This window comes from Gorilla gorilla, chromosome 3 (genome assembly GCF_029281585.2).
Source record: "Gorilla gorilla gorilla isolate KB3781 chromosome 3, NHGRI_mGorGor1-v2.1_pri, whole genome shotgun sequence".
Lineage (NCBI taxonomy): Eukaryota > Metazoa > Chordata > Mammalia > Primates > Hominidae > Gorilla > Gorilla gorilla.
The window spans coordinates 96,997,079-97,021,856 of record NC_073227.2 but is presented as its reverse complement, the minus strand read 5'-3'; the positions used below and the strand labels follow the sequence as shown (position 1 = coordinate 97,021,856).

Genomic DNA, 24,778 nt, shown 5'->3' with positions numbered 1-24,778 from the left:
ATTTTTCTCTTAGCCTAAAATAGCTAGATGGAAAGAAGACAATCTTTTTTAGTTAAAACTTACTTTTTTTTTTTAACTGCTAAAAAGGCCCCAGCTAAAAAATTCTCTGTATGTACATACACACAGGCATACTATATATATATATATATAAAATTGGTGTGTGTGTATATACACACACACGCATATACAGACACACGCACACACATGCACACCCCAAACTGGCTTCAACTGGAAACTTGGTTAAATATAAAGGTTACAACTTCTATGTTGGAAGTATATGTTCATTTTAAAGGAAAAAAAAACACACAAAAAAAGGAAAAACATATTTTTGACCAACAGAATTGAAAGGTACTGACAACTTTTTGTACTGTTTCAGTATCAGCACCAGAGAAGGTCCATTAGGAATGTAATCACAATGACTAGGGAAATATTTATTTCTCCACAATCTGCCTATCTTGGAGTTGGAACATCAGAGGTACTTCACAAGTTAGTGAGGTTCATAATGTCCTTGAAATGTCTAAGTTCTGGCTTTAATGGTGACATCTTGTTGTTTTCTCAATCTGCCTAATCCTAGAGGCTGCAGGTGGCTAAAAAATTCACATCCAGGCTGGGCGCAGTGGCTCATGCCTGTAATCCCAGCACTTTGGGGCGCTGAGGTGGGCGGATCACCTGTGGTCAGGAGTTTGAGACAAACCTGGCCAAAATGGTGAAAGCCCGTCTCTACTGAAAAAAATACAAAAATTAGCCAGGCATGATGGTGGGCGTCTGTAATCCCCAGCTACTAGGAGGCTGAGGCAGGAGAATCGCTTGAACCTGAGAGGTGGAGTTTGCCGTGAGCCTAGATCACACCACTGCACTCCAGCCTGGGTAACAGAATGAGACTCTGTCTCAAAAATCACATCTGCTGCACCATCTCATTGCAGGTTATAATCTTTGGTTTTCCTCAAGCTGTTAAAATTGCTTAATATTAATTATTTAAGTTTTCTTATCTTCCCTGGAAAAATTTCATTTTCCAAAAAAGCAATTCTGGCTGGAAGCTATGAAATTTACCTGCAAGATAACATGTTATATACCTCCAGCAAAATGCCTGGCAGGGTGTGATGATCTTTCACTGTGATATCAGCACATATGGAGAAAATGGCAAGGACACTGGAATGCAAAGCAGCAGGAAAAATAAACACTGCATGCTGTTGTGTCTCCCAGCATTCCTGCTGGACTGGGTTAAGACAAGTCAAATGTCATCATTCCTGTTTTTCAGACAGATAATGAGAGAGAATGTCATCTATGTGAAGTCAGCCCAGGAATTTTTAACTCGTAGGGTACATTTCCTAGGCTTGTTGCTCTAGATGTTACTGGAAGACACTTAAAGACAACTGGGTTATACCAAATTGAAAGAGTTACTGGGGCAAAACATTCTTATCACTCCACCCTCAGGAAAAGGCCTTCAGCTCATTCAAATTTCAGGCGTCCATTTCAACCTCATGTCCTGAGAAGCAGAATTTCTAGAATGTCTAGAAAATGCTTTTTAAAAACCAAATAATGGAAAGAAACAAGGTGGTTTTTTTCAGCCTGTTTTTCATTATTTCTATTAATGACTTTTTTTGAAACTAGTAGAGTGTGTTGTCATTTCTGGAAGGAACTAAAACCCTTATTAAACTATTATTTCATGTGGCCTCATTGTATTTAAAAATCCTCCTGTGGCTCTTAGAGGCTGCTTTTTTTTGTTGTTTTGTTTTTTTGAGATGGAGTTTCGCTCTTGTTGCCCAGGCTGGAGTGCAATAGCGTGATCTTGGCTCACTGCAAACTCTTGCCTCCTGGGTTCAAGTGATTCTCCTGCCTCAGCCTCCCGAGTAGCTGGGATTACTGGCACCCGCCACCACACCCAGCTAATTTTGTATTTTTAGTAGAGATGGGGTTTCACCATGTTGGTCAGGCTGGTCTCGAACTCCTGAACTCAGTTACTCACCTGCCTTGGCCTCCCAAAGTGCTGGGATTACAGGTGTGAGCCACCGCGCCCAGCCAGAGGCTGGTATTTTAAAGGACATGTGTGATGCTTATCAATTTGCAAATGGGCAGAAACCAAGGATAAGTAGTTTGCTCTCACATGTGGTGGTGAGTGATGAGAGGAGAGAACTCATCCTTTCAAATTTTCTGCTGAACTCAGCTCAACGCTCTCTCCGGCACCTAAGCAGATCAGCAACACTACAGGGGTGGCCCTGAGGTGAGCATGGTTCAGTGGACTGGAAGGGTCAAAATAACTTGACCCAGCCAAACTGCAATCAGGCTTCAAACACAACCATCCAATCAACCCCATCTTTCCTTCCCAGACCCTGTTTTGGTTTTCAGAGACATCAGTGCTGGGCAGAACCATAAATAAATCTGTCACAGGAGCATGTGTGTACCCCAGGCTTCACGGTACAAGAAAGAACGGAATGAGATGAAAATGTATAGAAGTGATGCAGGGAGGCTTCTGTGGAAAGAACCAATATACATTTTGTGGCATTCTGATTTTGGAAAGTTATTAATATTTGCTGGGCTCTAATGTGATATCTCATGGCTCAGCCACAGATGCTAAGGCCAGAATTACTGAGTGGTCACGTCAGTCACTCCTGGCTGAATGTTCCTCAGTTAGGTGGCATTTGAATTTTTTAAAAGCCCTAATGAGCCCCTTAAAATATGATAATTTGAATTTTAAAATGCAGTTAAGAGGGATTTGAGAAACTGACAGCAGCAAGAGAAAGCTGGCTATACTAAATAGCCATTTCTTTGCCAGGCAGATCTCTTCCAAAAAACCTACCAATGTCTACCAGAATAACTCACCGGGGGAGGGAGAAGAGGTGTGTTTTGTTTTAAATAACACACTAGTCTCTCAGGAGCTACTTAATTTGTGAAATCATTTATCCACTTCTCATCTGGCATAAACTGTTAGCTCACCCTGTGTGAGATGCTATTTATACGAGTTCTTCCTCCAAACATAGCTTCACAGACCCTCCCTCCCACCTCATCCTCTGCAGAAATGTCCTCTGGACCCTTCCCCACTTCCTGCCTACAGCAGGATGAACACTGGACAAGGAGGCAGGAGGCTCTGACATAACATTCGGCATCAGGCAAGTCACTTGACCTTCTGTTTCTCAGTTATCCACAGCGAGAAGACAATAACACCTGCCGAAAACTAATAATAATGTCTAATTATTCAGCTCTTTCTCTGTGCCAGACACCATTTAAGTGTTTTACTATTCAATTACTACTCACAACAACCCGGTGAGAGAGGTATTATTATTATCCTCATTTACTGATGAGGAAAGTGAGGAGGATGGAGGTTAACTTGTTCAAGGCCATGCAGCTGGTACGTGACAGAGCCAGGCTTAAACGCAGATCATCTGGCTTCAGACTTTCATCACTTTATTAAAATAGCTCATAAGAATACTATGAGGCTCAAATGAGGCTGGCGGAAATCACAACATATGATATTAGTTTCAAAAGAAGTTATAACAGAAATAACGAAAACCATGAGGATGAAAAGAAAAGCCTTGTTTCTTTCCACTGTTGAGTTTTTCAAAAGCATTTTCTAGAAATTCGACTTCTCAAGTCATGAATGTTGGAATGGAGGCCAGAAATTTGAAGAGTTGAAGGCTGGTGCAATCACTTTGGAAAATATGAAAGTATTATACACATTCTAATTATATTTTTTGTGCAGTCGTAAGATTAGACAACAATTTGAAGATGACACACCGCTCATATTAGATAGATGTCTGTAGGGGGAATACTCCTTCCCCTGACAAGACCACATCGCCAATAACGTCACTCTACACACACAGCTGGCCTCTGTGTGTCTCCGTCTTAAGAGTAATTCAGGACTACTAGTCAAGTGGTTGGGATTTAGGAATAGAGCGGAATTCAGCTTAGCTTGTAAAAACTAGGACTAGATAAAGCCATTTCTAGCATATAGGCATTGCTGGCATAATCACAGCTCACTGCAGCCTCAACCCCCCAGGCTCAGGTGATCCTCCCACCTCAGCGTCCCAGGTAGCTGGGAGTACAGGCACGCACTACCACACCTGGCTAATTTTTTTTTTTTTTTTTTTTTTTTTTTTTGTAGAGATGGGGTTTCACCATGTTGGCCAGGCTGGTCTTGAACTCTTAGACTCAAGAGATCCGCCTGCCTCGGCCTCCCTAAGTGCTGGGTTACAGGCATGAGCCACTGTGCCCAGACTCTACAAGAGTCTTTAAAACAACTTTAAAAAGAGACCTTCTTAGCAAAGAAATAGAAACTATTTTTTAAATGTAAATTTTAGAACTGAAAAGTATAATATTTGAAATTTAAAAAAAAAATCACTGGCAGAATGGAGATAGGAAAGTCAGTGAACTTGAAAACAGACCAATAGAAATTATCCAATCTGAAGGACTGAAAGAAAACAGATTTAAAAAAAAATGAATGGAGACTGTGGGACAATATGAACTGTCATTGAAATACTGTATCACTAGTCACTAAAGTCCTGGAGGGAGAAGATTAATGCATTAAGAATATTTGAAGACAGAATGGCTGAAAACTTCCAGAATTTGGTGAAAGACATAAATTTACAGAATCAAGAGGCTCAGCAAACCCCAAATACGATCAACTCAAAGAAAACTAAGTCCATCCAAATCATAATCAAAATGCTAAAGACTAAAGAGAGTGGCCAGAGGAAAACAACACATTGCATACAGGAGGAGCCAATATTTAAAGGACTGTGCATTTCTCATTAGAAACCATGGAAGCAAGAGGAAAGTGAACATTTGTTAAGTACTGAAAGAAAAGAGTCAACTCAACCCAGAATCCCAAATCCAGTGAAAATGCCCTTCAAGGGTGACAGTGGAATAAAGACATTCCTAGATGGAGAAAACTAAAAGAATGTGTTATCAGCAGACCTATTCTAAAATAAATACTGAAAGGAAGTAAGACCAGAGGGAGAGCTGGAACTTCAGGAATGAAGGAAGAGCAGCGGGAATGGGCAGCTGAGAACCAGTGATCTCCTGAGAAAAGCTGACTCAGAGGAACAATAGATTCCTTTTGCCTTTTGAAATATTCCTCTAAGTTTCTGAAGCCAAAGCCTGTTGGCCTTCAGAATAGGGAATTATGTGATTGGTTTAAGTAGAATTTTGCTTAATAATAAGGCAGGCTTTAGCCAAAAAATTGACAGCTCTGACTATTTACACTGTCTTTAGTTTTACGTATATCAAAAGTTCAGACAATGGAAGTTTCATATTTTAACTGATACTTACATTTACTTGGAATATTATTCATCATCTAGGATATATAAATAGAAATATCAAAGTGAAACTAAAGTGTTATTTTTAATTTATAAAATAGTTATTAGTAAACCAAGACTCTAGTTCCTAGCCTAGATATATATCTTAGGTTATTAACAACTTTAAATATTAAATAACAAATTATTACTTTGCAAAAGTTGGTCAAAGGCTACATTCTACCTCAAAACAATATTGGAGAATGGATATTGACAAAGTATCATTTTTCTAAACCATCATTAGAAAAGCTTGTTGTATTTCAGGAAGAAAACTGCATTTTGCTGAATATATTAAAGATGTTTTCAACAACATCACTTATTTAAAACTTTGTGTTTCCAAATCAGATATGTAAATGTAAGTGATACCAATGAAAATTCGATTACACATTTATAAACTTGTAGTTCATTACAACAAACTAAAATCTCAAAGGGTTCTCCATTGTCATATGATAAAATCCGAACTTCAGCATTTCACACAAAGCCCTACATGACCTTATGACCTACTGGCTCTTGTGAACCCTTCCAGCCTCATCTCCCACTGTTTGTGGCCTTCCTTTGTTATTTTCTAAATTTGGTAATTTTTTTTTCTTTTTTGAGACAGGGTCTCACTCTGTCACTCAGGCTGGATTGGAGTGGCACGATCTTGGTTCACTGCAGCCTCTTCCTGTCGGGCTCAAGTGATCCTCCCACCTCAGCCTCCCAAGTAGCTCAGACCACAGGTGTGTGCCACCATGCTCAGCTAATTTTTTAGTTTTTTAATTTTTTTTTTTTTTTGAGATGGAGTCTCGCTCTGTCGCCCAGGCTGGAGTGCAGTGGCACGATCTCAGCTCACTGCAACCTCTGCCTCCTGGGTTCAAGCAATTTTCCTGCCTCAGCCTTCCAAGTAGCTGGGATTACAGTTGTGCGCCAACACACCTGGCTAATTTTTTATATTTTTGGTAGAGATAGGGTTTCACTATATTGCTCAGGCTGGTCTCGAACTCCTGGGCTCCAGCAATCCTCCTGCCTTGGCCTCCCAAAGTGCTGGGATTACAGGTGTGAGCCACTGTACCTGGCTTAAACTTGGTGATTTTTTATTTAATCATGAGCCCTTGTTACATTCCAAAATATCAAACTACTTGAAGCACCCTTCTTTATCATACACATTCCATGCTTTTTCTTATCTTTTGGTTTCTCCTTATGCTTTTCCTTTTGTCTCGAATGCTCCTGACTCCCACCGACACATTCTTCAATGCTGATCTCAGGTTTTATCTTCCTGGAGGAGGTAAAATCTGACTCTACTCTCTTGAGTCAGGAACTGCTCCTTTGGGCTCCCCCAGTACAGTCCATGTGTCTATCAGAAGACCAATAATGTAGTGCTAAAATAATCCACCTCTCTTGCCAGTCTAAAGTTCCAGGAAAGCAGACACAGTGTCTTATTCATGTTTGTATGCCCAAGGCAGAGCACAGTGTCTGAAACAGAGAAGGTGTGTTCTCACTAAGCATTTATGAGCCTAACATTTTACACTCACAAAGTGATGCAAACCCTCAGGCCACTTACAGCCCTAGAAGAAAGGATTGAGGGAAGAAGGAACCGAAGGAAATTCTAACTGGATGTGGAGGCCTCATTAACTAAATAGCCTTTTCTCATCTTTCTTTATCCCTGAAGAGCCAGATAAGCCCACAGGGCAAGTGGGTATCATCCCCCTGGTGCTGTGGGCAACATTTTCCACAGTGAAGAGAGAAAACAAATGTGAGCTGTTTTTCCTCGTAAGAGTCTGATTTAGGAAAGTGGCTAGCCTTGTTGGCAATAAGGCACCTTCTCACTGACCATCTTAACATGAAAGATACCAGATGCCATCAACATTTGCATACTTACATGACATTGCCTTAAACACTTCTCTGTTAAGATATTATATGCTCTTACACCCTGCGGCTCAAAAAGCACATTCATATACGTCAGTTAATTTGACCCCACAACTATTATGTGAGAGATCATTACCACTTCCATTTTATAAAGAAAAAAGGGTCAAGAAAGGACAAACTAGTTGCTTAACTTCCAGATTTTTTTTTCTTCTGAATTCTAATACCATGATCTCCCATCCAAGTACTAACCAGGCCTGACCCTGGTCAGCTTCTGAGATCAAATGTGTTGAGGATAGCAAGGCCATAGACTCGAATCCTATATCCTTTCCACAGTGGCCTTCTGGATATTTTTCTTCAGTTAAACGGTAAACTCCAACTTGGGAGTTTTGCACTTTATAACTTCATGAAACAAATGTTTATTGAGCACGTGCTAGGTGCCAGGCCCTGGTTATGTGGCTGTGACATTTCCTCTCCCTAGGATCTCTTTCACCCTGAGTGGGGTTTTGTCTTCCTAAGCCCGTGACTCCCCCAAAAGGCACTCCAAATGACTCGAAACTCCTCAGTCCTCAAGTCACGGACACTGCTGTTCTCATATTTTTGGTATAAAATGGGTTTTAACTGGTTTTAATCTCAAACTCTAGCTCTGGTTAGTTATACCCAGAGAACCTCCAGTTTAGCTCAGTTCCCAGGGCAGCAAGGTTTAAAGGCAACTGACCTGGGAGCAATTTTTAGCAGGCTTTGGGGTCAGAAAGACATAAGGTTATATCTGACTTTAGCATCTATTAACTGTGTGACCCCAGCCCTTAAATTCTCTAATTCTGATTAGCATAAAATGTAGTAGTACAAGTGTCAGAGGAGTTTTGTGCAAGTAAGATAGTACAGCATTGTGTTGAAAAGAAAATCAAATACATAGCCCACACTTGGAATGAAATACATGCTACCTAATGTTGTTTCCCGTGAGGATGAATTAATTCTCTATTTCTTCATATTCTCAGTCTAAAAATACTTTTTGCCACATAATGCTTCGAGTGAGAGGGTGATAATTGAAAGTGATGGGAAAACAGTTAATTGGGTACACATGGACATAAATATGGGAACAGCAGACACTGGGGAATAAAAGAGGGCGTTGGAAGGAAAGGGGACAAAGGTTAAAAAACTACCTATTGGGTACTATGCTCGCTACCTGGTTGATGCATACAATCATACAGCAAGCCTCAGGATCATGCAATATACCTTTGTAACAAACCTGCCTATGCCCCGATTCTAAAATAAAACTTAGAAAAAAAAACACTTAAAAATTAAGATAGGGAGGAAAAGCAATGAGTATTTGCCACACTGCAACTGTAAAGCAGGTATGCCCACAGGCAGAAAACAAAATAACAAAAAAATTGTGTAAAATGTTCAGTTAAAGATGCCATGGCAACGTGGTACATGTAAGGGTGTATACATAGCTCTCTCTTTGGGATAAATATAGACAGACCAAAAGCCAAGTGGTCTTATTTGCAATCAGGGGACCTGTTAAATGAAGTGCTCTGCAGTGCTGGGGTAGGTATATATCAGGGGTATACAATGACAAGTATGTAAATAGGAAAACTTTGGGCTAGCAGGGAGCTTGCTACTACAATGGTTGCATCAGCATGTTAGCCATGACCCAGAGGTGCTGCAAAGATCCCTCCTGTCCAGTTACCCTCTGCTCCTAGGGTCTATATCCTGTGGTTTCATTCCAACAGACAAGACAGCTTGGGACACATTGTAGATCAAATGAAATAAAATCACCCTAGAAAGTTTCTCCTGGAATCAGGATCACTGAAAACCACTTACATTCCAGGCTCAGCAAGAAGCAAGCAAGCTTTCCTTTGCAGCACACATGCCTGAGCTGCATAGAGAGCTGCAAGCACAGCAGAAGGCAGCCCCTCTGGTGCTATAGAGAAAGTGGAAGGCGAGAACTTTCTCCCCTGCAGACACAGCCCAGTTTAGATCTCCATGGCATGTGGGAAGACAGCAGTAGCATCACGGTCATTTTTTAAGTGTCTTAACATTTGAAATCTCTGTAGGAGTATCAAATGCTAACAACTAGATTCCAGCACTGCACTTTCAAGCTATTCACGGAAGTCCCGCAAAGAGGGCTGGGGAAGATATAAAGGTTAATATTACTTTTTCTCAGAAGTGTCATTTAACAATTGGCCTCCTTCCCTAAAAAAAGTTTCTAGATTTTTAAATTTTCCTTTTGACCATGAAACAAGAAAATTACACACACCGTTGGCACTGGCCAACCAGCAGCTGAGAACAGTGTCAGGGTCCTGGTGCTGGATTAGGAGGCTAGGGACTTGGGTTCAAGTCCTGGCTATGAGACTTCTAATAATCCCTCTAAGCTTCACTTCTGTTATTTGTAAAAACGAAAAGGACAGTAGCTTACCTGCCCTGCCTACTCACAGAAAAGCTAAGAGGAAATTAGTTAAAGTGCCATGTAAATCCAAAGTCTAATGATTTTGGTGCAATCTGGTGATGCGACAGGTCCTTTCCCCACCTGCCTCAAGAGGCCCAGTCACCACGCTGATTACATGGACCTTGTCAATTTTTCTGAGGAAAGCAGAACAAGGGCATCCCATTCTTTATTTACCTTCTTTTCATTGACATCTGCCTGTTCCTCTTCCTCATTCACTTCTGCTGGCATCTCTTTGATTTTGTTCAGTAGCTCAGCCTTGGGAGCAGACACACTGTAGTAGGCAGGGCAGTTAACCAACATGCTCACTGCTTCCTTGTCTTCATTCCTGGACCAAAAAGAGCACAAAGTATAGCCACACAGATCACGCCAGAGGCTTTGTTTCACTGCAGACGTCAGTCCATTCAGAAGCGCATAACAATTCTATTTGATTTCTTTCCCAGAAATTAGGATAAACTAGTAACTGTTAACTAATGAGTGATTACTATGTACAGGGCTGTTGAAGCCAGGCAAACTTGGGATGGAAAACCACCAAAAGCAGCATTAGGGATGACAGTGGGAGTCAAGGCTATGGCCTCGCCAGCTGACTCTGGAGAAGACATTTAACCTCTCTGCTTTTGTGATTCATATAAGAACAACACTGACTCCTTATTTCATAGAAAGGCAGTGTGGAACCATGACTCAATCAATGTGAAAGTATTTTCAAGGTGCTGCACAAACCTCAGGTTTTAGGTCAATTATTTCCTATACTCCTTTGGTGACATGTAATCTTTCTAGTGCCTACTATGCATTGTTGCTTGAACACACAAAATTTTTCCTTCTTAAGTGTGCCTGCTATCCCATATAATCCTGGGAAATCTGCAGTTTGCTGGTCCGCAGTGAACTAATACAAGATATAAAATCTACTCATTGATAATATAATAGGGATGTTTTAAGGCTGAAGAAAAAACTCAGAATTGAGAAACCTGCTATCTAGTGTTCTCTGTTTTACCACATTTGAGTTGCCTTTCAGCCTATAATTCATATCCTACCCACTGAATAAATGACTCTATGGAAGTACGATTCTCTTGGAGAGGAACTTTATTCAATCTTGTGATATTATTTAACATCTAGCCCATCATTTTACTATGAAATTAGGAACCACACACACAAAAAATCATCTTTACTAGTTTCCTGCTTGATAACTGTCCCAGTAAGCAACAATGACCACATTTAATCCAGTTAATTGAAAGACAGGGAAAAGATTTTCTGATACATTTTTTTGTTTTTGTTTTCAGATATGTCCACCGCATTACAAATGGGATTCTCTGGCATCTGACCAACCCTCACAATGGCTACTGGCCATCTCATGCCCAACAGGACAATGCTTATTTCCACCAGGAGATGGCGCATGCCCTTTTTTTTTTTTTTTTTTAAATCCCCAGGAAGGTCTCAGTGCTGCAAAAGCTCCATGACCATTCTGCTTCTAAACTGATGAAGCAAACATATATTTCCAGTGGTAATGCTAGGAAATACTTTGCTAAGGATGTTACTTTGGTCCTTCAGCCAGTGGTCAGAGAACAGAATGACCATACTGCAACCACCCATGGTGAACTGACTGGCACACCCACAAAAATCTTATCTTTGGGGTCCCCATAGTACCCAGTGGATTGCCTTGCACATTGTAGGTGCTCAGTATGTGTTTGCTAAAGACATGGCCCTGGATAAATCACTTCACCTCAATTAGTCTGTTTTCCAAATCTGAAAATAAAAGCGGTGAAATGGACAAGGTGACAGTTAAGGCCTTGAATCAGAAGAGCCTCTGACAACGTGACAAATAGCTTGTAAGTATCACATAGCTCTTTCCTTTCTCTCTCCCCCATAAAATGAAACGTGGTGTTCCTGTTAGTAATTTAGTTAGGATCAGTTGGAAATTTTTAAAATGCAATCCCAAATTTGGATAAGATGTTCTGTTTTTATTTAGTCTGGAAGCCACTAACTGCTGAGTCCCAGACTGTCAATCCACAAAGATTTCACTGAAAATTTAAGAGAAAATGAAAGCTACTCAGTCTTTCTCATAGTAGTCTTTTAAGGAAATAAAACATGCAAGAAAATACTGCAGTAACCCAGGAGAAATGAAAAGCATCAAAAGCACAGACTGCACACTGGGACACTTGTTACCTGGCTGGCTCAAGGAGCTTCAGAAGCAGAGGCTCACGGACTGGGCCAAACCAGACAGTGCGCTCCTACTCAGACCTTTCCTGATTTTCAGGATTTGCGCCAACACCCACCTTAATGCCTCAGAGGTAAGGGTCAGTGTAGTACATGAATCTATTTCTCTAGGCTCTCCTCCTTACAAAGCCCTTCCCCTCTCAGTCTTGGCAAGATGTTGGCCACGCTCACCACTTCCACTTGCTCCTTTCCCAGCACCGAGCTCTGAGGGCCTCTCTGCTAGAGCAGCTCTGATACAGAACGGGCAAGTCCACCTTTGCTGAGCTGGGGGCACTGTGTAATTGCTGGAGACAGGCACAGTCATGGGGCTGTGATCAAATCCAGGTGCCATCACTCACATGATTCAATGACCTTGGTGAGCATGGTCTTAATTCCTCTGTACTTCAGTTTCCTCATTTGTAAATGGAGGTGAAATTGGTAGCCACCTCAGAAAGTTCTTGTGAAAATTAAATAATGTTGATATAAATAAATTAATACAATGTTTGACACACAATGTTAACAATGGGTACTAATGGCAATTATTATAATTATTACTATTACTTTCTTTGTTGTTGCATATCTGTCCCCCATCCTTACTGCCAGAGCCATTCCTCCAAGACTGAGATAAAATGTCACTCTTGGTTCGGGAGCTGTGGCAGTAGGAGAACATCAGGCAACTAGTCCTAGACTTATCATCATCCCCATGGAAGCAGTGTGATTGTAAGTCTCTCTGAGGACATCACCAGGGACTTACCTCTTGCCTTCACATCCTGAAGAGCTGACAGTTCTCTGTATGGCCTTCCTCTTTACACTGTTTTCCTTCAGCAAGTTCACATCTCGAGGAAACAAACCTTCCATCAGGTCCATTGTTGTCTTCAGCCTGGAGTCTGGATCTAAAATGTCTGCTAGAGATTTGTCTTGGTGGACAATTTCCTTGGCCAAAGCCTCTGTTCTGATGTCTTCTGAACTCTTCTGAGGATCAGAACTGACTTTCTTTTCTAAACCCTGAGTTCCATTGACTGAATCATCGCTGAGGCTTTGAGTCTGGATGGGTGCTGGCTGCCCACCAAGAGACCCAGCAAGTTGGGCGTGAACGTTCATGAAGGAGGGTGGTGTGGACTCAGCCTCTGAACCCTTGATGGAAGTTTGGAGTCTGGAAGCCAGTGTCTGACTACCTACCACATGGGCTGCACCAGGCATGTGCCTTTCCCTTGCAATTGTCACTTTAGAAAGTTTGTTGGAGCTGCCAGGGATATTTAAAAAAAAAAAAAAAAAAAAGAGAGAGAGAAAGAGTGATAAGAGAAGGGTGATGATAAGAGGGTGGAGAAAGACTGAGGGAGAAGCTTTCCACATCAGGGCTGTAGCTTTCCACATCTTCCACATGTTACTGACAGAGCTAATGTTAAAGAATATGGCTTCTAAGTGGGTCTCCTGATACTGAACCCCAAAACTAAAAACATTTACCTACCTAGTCACAGGTCATGCTAGACACACAAACATACATAGATATATACATAGGAGTAGGGTGAGATAGTCACATTTCTGAGATCAACCCCTTCTTTAGAAAACAACAGCACTCTAAAGGGGCTCCTGAGCCCAGCAGCTGGTCAGGAGGTTGTCATCTCCTGAGGAAGATGGACTAGGAATTCAGTTCTGGTGAATGTTGCTGTTAGATTCCAGAGATTTCTGAAAGGTCTAGGTTAATGGGGGTAGTGGTAGTAAGTCACTCTTGCGGTGTTTAAAGAAAGCCACTCAAAAGGTGCTGTCAGGCAATGTGTTTTTTTGGTGTTTTGAGAGATTACTTGTTCTAGGGACTATGTGTTGGGGAATGCTTCTTTCTCATTCTCCTAGCTTCCAAGAGGTTTTCCCTAAACATTACTGACCTTGAGCCCTACTCTTTATTCCTCCCTATGGACATGGAGTGATTTGGGAAAGAGAAGCTGAACATTCACATCCCAGTCTCTCTCTTCTCTTTTGAGACTGAGGCTGCCTCAAGGCTGTATATATTAATATCTATGTGTATTTGTGTGTCTAGCATGACCTTTGATGAGGTAGGTAAACCTGTTTAACTTGGGGGTTCAGTATCAAGAGACCCACTTACAATCTGAAGCCATATTCTTTAATGTTAGCTCTGTCAGTAATAAAAGTGATGCTTTTGTCTTCTATATGCCCTCCTCTTTTGTCTTATTTCCTAACTGATTCAGAACTCAGCCAGGGAGGAGGGATTTACTTGGACCGCCTAAGCCTATCCTGTCCCCAGAAGTGAATTGTGCCCCTTGGGTCCCAGCTTTCATTTCTGCCACCCTGACTCCTCAGTACCCAATGACACTGGTCCAACTACCTCCTGAGGCAAACAGATGAACAGTGTCCTGAGCTGAGCTGTATAGAAACATCTCCATGCCAGGGCTCTTCTGTGGCCAGCAGAAGGACCTGGGCCACCTGGGGCATGACACTCTCCTGTTAGTGGGGGAAAGCTGCCCAGTCTGCTCACTCACCTGGGGCGCGGCCCCTCGGGATCCTCACTGTCCAGCTGCGCCTCACACACAGTGTGGGGAGGAGGTGGAGGGAAGTCATCCATGCTATACACCGGGGTTTCCTGACTCGGTGGAGGAGGTGGGGGTGGGGGAGGAGGTTCAAATGTGGGGCTGGACGTGGCCTTGGGGTGCGGATCCCTCACAAACACTTCGTCTTCATAATCCTCATGAGGTGGCGGGGAGTCCCGCAGGACAGACTCAGATATTCGGAGGGAGATCCTCCCTGGAGTGCTCGGGGCCCCAAGAGGTGTGTCTGGGTCAGAAGTGCTGCATAAACTTGGAAGACTCTGCTGTTTTTGATAGTGCTTCAGGTTTGCAAAATCAGGGGCTGAGGATTCCTCAGGAAGGCTGTCCTCTCTGGCTGCGTGGGCCCACTTTGCTCGAGAAGGAGGTGGCCACTGAGGCAGCGAGACCCTCTTCCTCGTTCCCTCTTCTACCCCATGCTCCGGGCCATCGCCCTCACAGCCTCTTGGACCGGGAGGCTGGGTCAGGGTGTGACCATTGCTTCTGTGGGTCATGGCAGGGGTGTAGGGCGGGAGAGGCTGTCGCCCTGTCTGACCGTTCTGTGAGCAGTAGCCAGAGGGAATGGCTGAAGGCAGAGGGGTGCCAATTGGGGTCAGGGGTGCAGCCCTGGTGTCTGTGACCTGCCCTTGCGTTCCTGCCAGTGGTGGCCTGGGGCAGGGTGTCCTACTGGCTTGCCTCTGATGGTCCAGGGTTCTAGGACATTCACTAGGAACGGAGGAATCACCAATGGCTTTGCAGCCTGAACCACCCCAACGAGGGGTGAGATGGTGGAAGAGCAGCAGCATCTCTTCTTGGCCTCTTTCTGAACAACTGAGTGACCTGGAACGGCACACAGACAGGAGGGTTACAGCTCTGAAGAAAGGGGCAAACATGCAGCCCAGTGCTCCTTACATAGATGAGAAAAGCATTTAAGAGGAAGGAGGACCTCTTTTCCTTCCCCCAGAAACTGCACACTGTCTTCCCTGGCTGCTCACAGGAAGACCCAAGTTAAACCAGTACTAGGCAGGCATCAATTCCTACAGGAAAATGTCACGTGGCATGACTGGGTTCACAAGGCATTTTCTTTTATTAACCCTCTCACCGCCCCCACATCCTGTACACACCATGCAACATAAGGCAGCTTTTGAGGACAGGCTTCAGGCTATAAAAACAAACAGTACATTTCTTCAGCCCCTTTTAGGACTACTTCAGGAAATAGCTCCCAGCTCTGCGGAAAAATAATGCTGCCTTCTTCTCTCCCAGTGCGATCCCCACGGGGGAGGTCTGTTTTGAAAGCATTTGCATGGGCTGCTGAATTTGAAGGTTTTATTTACAACTTTTGCTTACTCTCCTAGTGTTTTCATTTCATCTGATGAAAAATAAAAAGGAAAGGGAGAGTCTCACCTAAGGAGCTAATAAGCAGTTACCTCTGGAGAAAGAGGCTGGCAATAATAAGCAAATATAGTACATGGTGATTTAAACAACTGTATGCTAGACTCCGAGGAAAAACCCAACAATTCGCAAAACTTTTGTTATTGTGTTCTAAAGGAGAAAAATCCACAAAACAAAACGAAGAAAAAAGAGTCTGTGGCACTACCTGCTATGCAAGAGTTAATGTGAGGATAAAAAGCTCTCCAGCAAACCCACCGTGATTTGTACATTCCCTGTCTGCAGTTCCCTGACTGGCTATGTGAGTGAATCTGGAGTGCAGATGGCACATTTCATCTCACAGCTCTGACTCCTCTGAGGGAGTGGTGACTCAGTCCCACATCAGAGCAATAACACAGGGCTTGCCACAAGATCATCCAAGTGCCAGGCAAACAGAATGCAGCATGTGCTGGAAGAAGATGGCAAAGAACCAAATTAGCTCTTCTCATGCCTTTATTTTTCCTTTATTATACATAGATGCAGATGATGGAATAAAGGGCCCACCTCTCTCTCTGATGCAACCCCTCCCTTCCCATGACCGGTCCCTTTCATTCAGACATGGTTTCTTTACCAGGAACCTCTCCATAAAGAAGTGTAGCCACTCTGCACTTCCTGGTTGCTTCCCGCTGGGGATGCTCTTCACTTCTGTCTCATCCATCCTGGCATCCCCAGTACCTGCCACCAAGTACCCCCTCAGCAAATGTCTGTTGAACAGTGACGTCTCCTTTGCCCAGCTGCTCTCCAGACTGTAGCATACAAACTGTTTTTAAACCCAGCATCCTTTAACAGGATGTGGAGTCAGTTGAAATCTGATGTTTTAACGACTAATTCAGATGCCTTTATTTTATTTATTATATCTTGAGGCTTCTCTAAAGGGGGAGACATCACTAAAACATACAATAATGTAGCACTTATCCTTTAAAGATCCAGCCCAATAGACTTTTATATGATGTTTTTAGTTTGTGTGACCTTAGTTTACACAAACTATACTAAAGTGGCATTTTCTTTTTGAAGATAATATCAGTGGTAAATGCTTAGCTTGGTTGAGAATGCTTCTCCGTGGTGATTATTTTGTGTTTTTAGGAATGAAGTTTGGGATAAAAAAAGACTTTGTTCAAGTCCCTTTTATAATAGAGTGTGAGAGGGTCACCCAGAGTCTGCTGATATGTATCCAGGAATCCTACTATTCAAGAATGGATTTTGAGAGCAATTAGTCTCACCTTTGTTTTGTTTTGCTTTAAAAAAAAAAAGAAAAAGCATTTTTAAAAAATTGTGGTTAGAAAAAACAACATAAAATTTCATCTTAACCATTTTTAAGTTCAGTAGTGTTAATATGTTCACACTGTTGTGAAACAGATCTCCAGAACTTTCACAACTTGCAAACCTAAAACTGTGTACCCACTAAATAATAACTCCCCATTTCCCCCTCCTACTAACCCCTGGAAATCACTATTTTGTGTTTTGTGTGAATTTGACTACTTTACTTTAAGTACTTCATACAAGTGAAATTATACAATATGTCTTTTTGTGACTGGCTTATATTTCACTTCACGTAATGTCATGTTGAAGCATGTGGCAGAATTTCCTTTTTAAGGCTGAGTAATATTCCATTGTATGGCTATACCACATTTTGCTTATCCAATCATCTGTCATGAGTAGACATTTCGGTTGTTTCCACCTCTTGGCTATTGTGAATAGTAAATACTGCTGCTATGAACATGGGTGTGAACATGGGTCTTGGAGACCCTGCTTTCAATTTTTTTGGACACATACTCTGAAGTGGCATTGCCAGATCATATGGTAGTTCTATTTTTAATGTTCTGAGATCTCCATGCTGTTTTTCATATGGCTGCACCATTTTACATTCCCACTAACAGTGTGCAAGTTTTCTAATTTCCCCATATCCTCACCAACACTTGTTGTTTTTCGTTTTTTTAATTGCAGCCATTCTAATGTGTGTGAGGTAAACATCTCATTGTGGTTTTGAGTTCTCTGATGATTAGTGGTGTTGAGCATCTTTTCAATGCTTGTTGGCCATGTGTCTGCCATCTTTGGATAAATGTCTGTTTAAGTCTTTTGCCCATTTTTATATAGACAAGTAAATTTTTATGTTTGAAATTAACAAGTGAATGTCTGAATTTAGTTGGATTGGTATCCTCTAGTGTTTTTCTTTAAAATGGAGATAAAAAGAGTGGAGAATGTTTGAAAACAGGAAAGAAGTGTATAATAATGACAACTATTGTCTCTTTCTGACCCATGAAGGCATCAAACTCTCATAAAACTTGAACAGTGTAAAATCTCTATTTTTCTATAAATTAGAACATTTTATGTTTTTTAAAAAGCACTAATGTAAAGTCTGAATTTCATGTATTCAGGGAGAATTATGTCAGCATGGAGGAAAACTGACTGATCCTAATAAGCATCCATGGAGAACAGAGGGCACATTCCTCCAAATTCCACCTTCCAAATTATTTTGACATTTCAATATTGTCCAGTTGATGTGACTCTTGTCTTCGTACTATGATTAACAGAGTGACTATGATAAAAGACCATGCAAGCCTTTAGAAAAAAAAGAGTGTTATACTTTTTTGTGTCTTCTTGGTTGTGATGGTCAGAAAAATATACTGCAAGCAGAATTTTTAGTACTCAAAATTCATAGCACAGGATCTGTGATCAAGTCCCTCCCATGTTTTCCTGTCGGCTGCACTTTCCATGCCTATGCTTTTCCCCAGGACAGCTGAGAATTACATGTCCTGAAGTTATCAATATCCTTTTCAGCAAGCACTAGGCATGCAGCTGCACCTATGCTAATGTCAATTGCTGAAGAACAGGACAAGCATTTCAGTTATTCAGTGGTATGCAATGCTTGTCATATTTATTCTTTTGGCATTTTTACAGCTCAGAAAGTTTTTTTTTTTTTTTTAACACAGAACTAATTTTGTTGAGGAAGATTTCCCCCTCCCCACAAAATTGCTACCTGTGTTTCTCAGATTGTCGATATTGCCACTGAGCCAACCAGCAGCCCCCCTCACCTGTCACCTTCAATTATTTTTTTCCTTTCCAACTTTTATTTTAGGTTCAAGGAGTACATGTACAGGTTTGTTACATGGGTAAATTGCATGACGCTGGGGTTTGATGTAAAGATAATTTTGTCACCCAGGTAAGCATAGTACCTGATAGGTAGTTTTTTCAATCCTCACCTTCCTCCCACCCTCCACCCTCAAATAGGCACCAGTGTCTATTGTTCCCTTCTTTGTGTCCATGTGTACTTAATGTTTAGCTTCCACTTGTAAGTGAGAACGTGCAGTATTTGTTTTTTTGTTTCTGTGTTCATTTGCTTAGGATAATGGCCTTCAGCTCCATCCATGTTGCTGCAAAGGACATGATCTTGTTCTTTTTTTTACCTTTGCCCATTTTTAAATAGGGTTATTTGATTGTTTGTTGTTTAGTCCCGTCTTTGATTTCAGACCAATTTTCTTTAGCAGTACTCTAGTTTATTGTTAGTTTTCCCTTGTCTCTAGCTTTTAATTAATGCACCCAAACTCACCAAAGTCCTCAACCTCACCTTGAATACTTTCTTCCTTGTCAACACAGCTATAGGAGCAAGAGCATATAAATGTAGAAGGCTGATCTTGGCTAGAAAGCAGGTAATTAATACCTACTTCCTGACCATGTTGGCTGCTTCTACTTGACAGAATTAGGTTGTGTTATTAAGAAGGTGAATGTAGAAACAATGATTGAATGAAATGTAAGAAAAATTAAGGAAATGGCTTAAAAACATAGAAAGGAGTAGGTAGGGTGTAGGTGTATTATCATTAGTAATAATAGATTATAGTAGGTAACTCCGTAATGCTGCATTAAAACTACATACAGAGTACATGGTTCAGAGAATACCCTTTCTGAAAATTTCTACTTATTAAGTCCCATGTGAACAGTTCAAAATTTTAAATTCTAAAAAAGTGCTCATTTTACTTTTCTACCCAGGATATATGATTTTTATGGCATTTTAAAAAAACGACTTTCCTCTGTTTTCCATCCCCACATGTATAAAGTTATGATTTTGAGCTTTATTTTTCACCTCCGATGCTTACGGTTTGCCTTCCTCTGTGAAGCTGTTCATGAAATGCCCGTTCTTCCCTAGCACTGTGGTCACCAGATGTGATGCTCTGCACACAGAGCTGGATGAGATCAGCCACACAGGAGGCCCCATTTGTGAAAGCCATGGGGCACACTCAAGAAAAGCACCTCCATTAATTATTCTGTTGTCAAACTGGTTAGCCAAATCAACCTTGTCCTCAATAGCACATGTTCAAAACCTATTTTGAACAAGTGTCATTCTTAAAGAAAATCATTTCTAAATGGAAAATAAAAAGTTCTCCACGCTAAATGACGAGTTAATGGGTGCAGCACACCAACATGGCACATGTACCCTAAAACTTAAAGTATAATAATAAAACTAAAAAAAAAAGTTATCCATGGCCTAGACAAATCAAAAAAGCATGTGACACTATATGACATCACATTTCAATTTCTTGTAGAAAGGAACAAGAGTAGTTTAACACCAGCAGCATTCATATGCAGAGAGCATCATAAGTACATGTACATACCTAGATCCAGGACCAGCCAAATAACATGGATCCTTCACAAGACCAAAGCCACTGTCTTGCCCCAAAAGCACATCCTTGAAACACAAGAAAGGCACAGCATTACTGCCAATAAACGGGTGTTTAAATTTACCAAGAGGGTGGAGGTAAAAAGGAGAAGGAACACCTATTTACTGGCAACCTACTATTGTCAGGCCACGTGGTGGCACTCTTACATAATCCCATGGCATCGATGCAGGAGATAAGCCGAAGATTTAAAAAGAAAAAAAAAAAAAAAGCAGAGTCAGAATTTGAACTTCAGTCTGTCTCACCAGGTGCCTCCTCTAACAAGGATGTTTCCTAACTAAGAGAAGTCTCCTAACGATTATCTCTGGAGTTCAAAACAACTGCTAAACTTGAAATAGGATAACGAAGACAATGAATTCAATGGGCCAAACTTTTCAAATGGCAATAGGGAAATATGAGAGATGACGGGAAAGGATAGTCTATTACATTTTGCAAAAATCTCAAATGTTCTTAGTTACAATTAGTGAAGATATGAATTTGGATTGTAATCGGGTTGCAATAAATTCTAGGAAAAAGTTCACTCACATGTGAGATCAATAACTCTGGGGCCTTTTCAGAGGTAGTTGTTTTTGTTTTAATGAGGGTATATACTGGAGTCCTGAGAGGGTTGTCAGTTTTTGATAGTATACAGTTTGGTCCCTGTGATCAGGTCCATGATGAAGATGATGATGTTGCCATTGATGATAATATATTCAACTCCCAATTATTTATGACAGGAGACAGGCAAAAACCAGAAAAATTAAATCCATATATAATCTCTAACTTAATTTCAGTAATTTATTTTGCCATTTAACCCTGCCCAATGGGTTAACTGCTCTTCACCCCATTCCTCATTGTTTTTGTTTAGTGGTTGAGAAACTAATAAGCAATAGAAAGGGTCAAAGGTGGGAGCAGGCAGAAGAAACAAACCCCTGAACATTATTAATAATTGCAGCTACCGGTACTGGGTATTTACTGTGTGCCAGACACTCTGCTAAGTACCTTGCACCAACAAATTATATGCCTGGAATATTAGGCACTTGACTTTTTTTTTTTGTAACTTAATCTTTATAACAATTGGAAGCAGGGTATGTAATGCAGCTCAGCGAGGTGACATATCTTGCCCACAGTTAAGTAAGTGGAGAAACTATGATTCAAGCCATGATCTCTTCAAAGCCCAAGGTCTTGCCATGGAATCTTTATAGGTTGAATGGCAGCTGGGCTGGATGTAATCAGACTTGAATGGCTTGAGAAAAATGAATTCCATGTGTTCTGATTCACTCAAATATCATTGTAGGGAATGAGAATTCCTGCTCTCCATGAAATTTATGGTCCTTTAAAAGTCTTTTCCCACCATTGTTCCCTATGTTGACAAGAATGTGCTACTTTGCCAATAATTAATTGGAAAAGCCTAGGTCCCATGTGAGCGTCTAACCCAGTAAAGTATAAATATGTATTCATATCCTATTATATCCTTTGCATTTCGTTTTGACAATGAATATAACTTCTGTATTCACATGATTTGGCCCCTAGAATATCAAGCTTTAACTATTTATGGGGATGTGGATAAAACAAAGGAATTAGACCCAGTAATAAACTATTGAGAGAATTCTCTGAATCTTCTATCAATCAAAATACCACTTGACAAAGGAAAATATCTTCCCAATCTGATACAAGCCCAAGGAAGATAAATTCCTGTTGCATTTCTTGCTTTGAGCATATATTCACTGTCAAGACTTAATTTTCTATAAATTGGTAAGAAGTACAAAGTACTTATTATGGCAATTACAGGAAAAAAAAACAGTGGCTATGGGAAAAATACTAGGCATAGAATTATACCAACTTGTTAAGTGTCTGATTTATTTTTGTTAATTATCTCAAAATTGACTTAAAAATACACCAGTTCTTAGCATACTTAATAATGTAAATCAGTCGGGCGCGGTGGCTCACGCCTGTGATCCCAGCACTTTGGGAGGCAGAGACAGGCAGATCATGAGGTCAGGAGATCGAGATCATCCTGGCTAACGTGGTGAAACCCCATCTCTACCAAAAGTACAAAAAAAATTACCCGGGCCTGGTGGCGGGCGCCTGTAGTCCGAGCTACTCGGGAGGCTGAGGCAGGAGAATGGCGTGAACCCGGGAGGCAAAGCTTGCAGTGAGCCGACATTGCGCCAGTGCACTCCAGCCTGGGTGACTGAGTGAGACTCCGTCTCAAAATAATAATAATAATAATAATAATAATAATGTAAATCTAAAGTCTACTGAATCTCAGTCCTCTTGTTTTGGGTTCCAAGTTAGTTATCTCAATATCTCTGTCACTGATGAAATGTGAAGACAATATTCACCTACTTTAGAACATTTCAAGTAACTACTAAAAATAACTAGAAATCCTTATGAAAAATCTGATGTGAAAAATACAGTCATGTGTCACTTAACAACAGGGATATGTTCTGAGAAATGCATCATTAGGCAATTTTGTCTTTGTGCAAACATTATAGAGTGTGCTTACAGAAACTAGATGACATAGACTACTACATCCCTAGGCTATATGGTATAGGCCTATTGCTCCTAGGCTACAAACCTGTTACAGCATATTACTGTACTGAATACTGTAGGCAGTTGCAATACAATGGTATGTATTTTTGTATCTAAACATGGAGAGGATACAGTAAAAGTATGGTATTATAATCTTATGGGACCACTGTCGCATATGTGGTCCATCCTTGACCATTATATGATGCATGACTGAAATAGTAATCAATAAATGTTAAAAGGAAATAAAGTAATTGGATGATATTTTCAGATATAGAACATTTAACTCTTGCCTCTGTTTCCCCATTCCCAGCCTCTTTTTATTTAGGAGATGGCATGGTATAGTGACTTAAAGACTCTGCAGTCAGACAGTATGGGGTGAAAACCTCACTCTACTACCTTGGGCAAATTTTGTACCCTCTTGGTGACTTGGTTCATTCTTCTGTAACTTAGAGATAATAATAGTATTTACCTCATTGCACAGATGTGAGGAATAATTTTATTTTATTTTATTTTTTGAGACAGAGTCTTGCTCTGTTGCCCAGGCTGGAGGGAAGTGGCGCTATCTCAGCTCACTGCAACCTCTGCCTCGTGAGTTCAAGCGATTCTCGTGCCTCAGTCTCCCAAGTAGCTGGGACTACAGATGCACACCACCATGCCTAGCTAATTTTTGTATTTTTAGTAGGGATGGGTTTTTGCCATGTTGGCCAGGCTGATCTCGAACTCCTGGCCTCAAGCAATCTAGCCACCTCGGCCTCCCAAGGTGCTGGGATTACAGGTGTGCACCACTGCACCCAGCCAAGGCTAATTTTATACTTATAAAACACAGTACAATGACTGGCACACAGCAAAAATTTGATTATTGTTAGCTATTTGTATCTTCACATTTTGTGGAAAGTCAATTCTATTTTGTATAAGCTTAAATGCGTGCTTGTGGAAAGGTGCTAAAAAAGACTTATAAGTTGCATTCCACAGAATCAAGCCTATATCCAATACTGTGGTTCCATACATTGAGCAATTTCCTCAGCAATTCAGTAATGTTTGTCACACCATCTCATAGTGATTATGTTACACATCAGACATGAAGTTCCCTGAAAATACTGTGAGAACCAGAGAAGTCTCTAACTTAGCATCCGGGGGAAATATCCCCACCAGTAATCTTATTTCTCCAAGGGTTTCTCTTTATAGTCTCTACTATATTTTAAATCTATGCAATGAACAGATATACATTTCTGTCTCTAAGGCAGAAATGTTGGCTATCTTTCTGTAGCTTTGCAGGTCCTACCCACTTTTAACAGGTTAACTTTTCCAAGGTCTCACAGAAAGAAAGTGGAAACAGGCAAGAGTCTGATGTGCACTTAACCTCCATCACTAGTATCTATTTGTTCTGCAATGAAGAGGAATTAAAGGAGAGGAAAATAGAAGGTTGCATGTTTCAGAGAGGATTTCAAGCTGGCTGAGGAGAGGCCAGACCTGCCAAATATATGAGAAGGTCTCAGGCTACAAGTAGTTCAAAATGGTAGCCTCCTGCAGTCATTATTTCAGGCCAGAGATGGATCGATTGTCACATACAGAGGAACTGATTTCCATGATGACTTTGTTTTTGGAGGCAGAAAGGCCTCACTACTGAGAATTTTGAAAAAGAGCTAAATCCTTGTCAAAAACTTGTAAAATCCTGCCCTGTCAGCATCTGACTGGTAAGAGCAAGCAACATTTGTTGGAGATAGTATCAACTAAGCCAGCAGCAGAAACACACTCCACATTGTGGTTTTAACTCAGGCAGACAGTCTCTACAAGTTCACTTAACTTGTCAGAATTCTCTAAAGCAAGGATGAGAAAAATGATTGATTAACAAACCTTCCCAAAAGC

At 41.0% G+C, this 24,778-nt stretch overlaps 1 protein-coding gene and 1 long non-coding RNA gene across 4 annotated transcripts in view; one reads left to right on the top strand and one right to left on the bottom strand.

The window, feature by feature from the left end:
• Positions 1-24,778, bottom strand: part of SHROOM3 (shroom family member 3) — a 349,443-nt gene that overhangs the window by 12,087 nt on the left and 312,578 nt on the right. For all 3 annotated transcript variants that reach the window (XM_055384545.2, XM_055384546.2, XM_019025820.4), the window contains 4 exons: positions 20,336-20,409; positions 14,259-15,140; positions 12,518-13,006; positions 9,751-9,901 (listed from right to left, as the gene is read on the bottom strand). In XM_055384545.2, the coding sequence (XP_055240520.2) occupies positions 9,751-9,901; positions 12,518-13,006; positions 14,259-15,140; positions 20,336-20,409 (1,596 nt within the window). The remainder of the gene's footprint in view (positions 1-9,750; positions 9,902-12,517; positions 13,007-14,258; positions 15,141-20,335; positions 20,410-24,778) is intronic.
• Positions 1-24,778, top strand: part of LOC134758331 (uncharacterized) — a 61,193-nt gene that overhangs the window by 33,722 nt on the left and 2,693 nt on the right. Inside the window, exon 2 of the long non-coding RNA XR_010133394.1 lies at positions 10,851-11,396. This is a non-coding gene — a long non-coding RNA (uncharacterized lncRNA). The remainder of the gene's footprint in view (positions 1-10,850; positions 11,397-24,778) is intronic.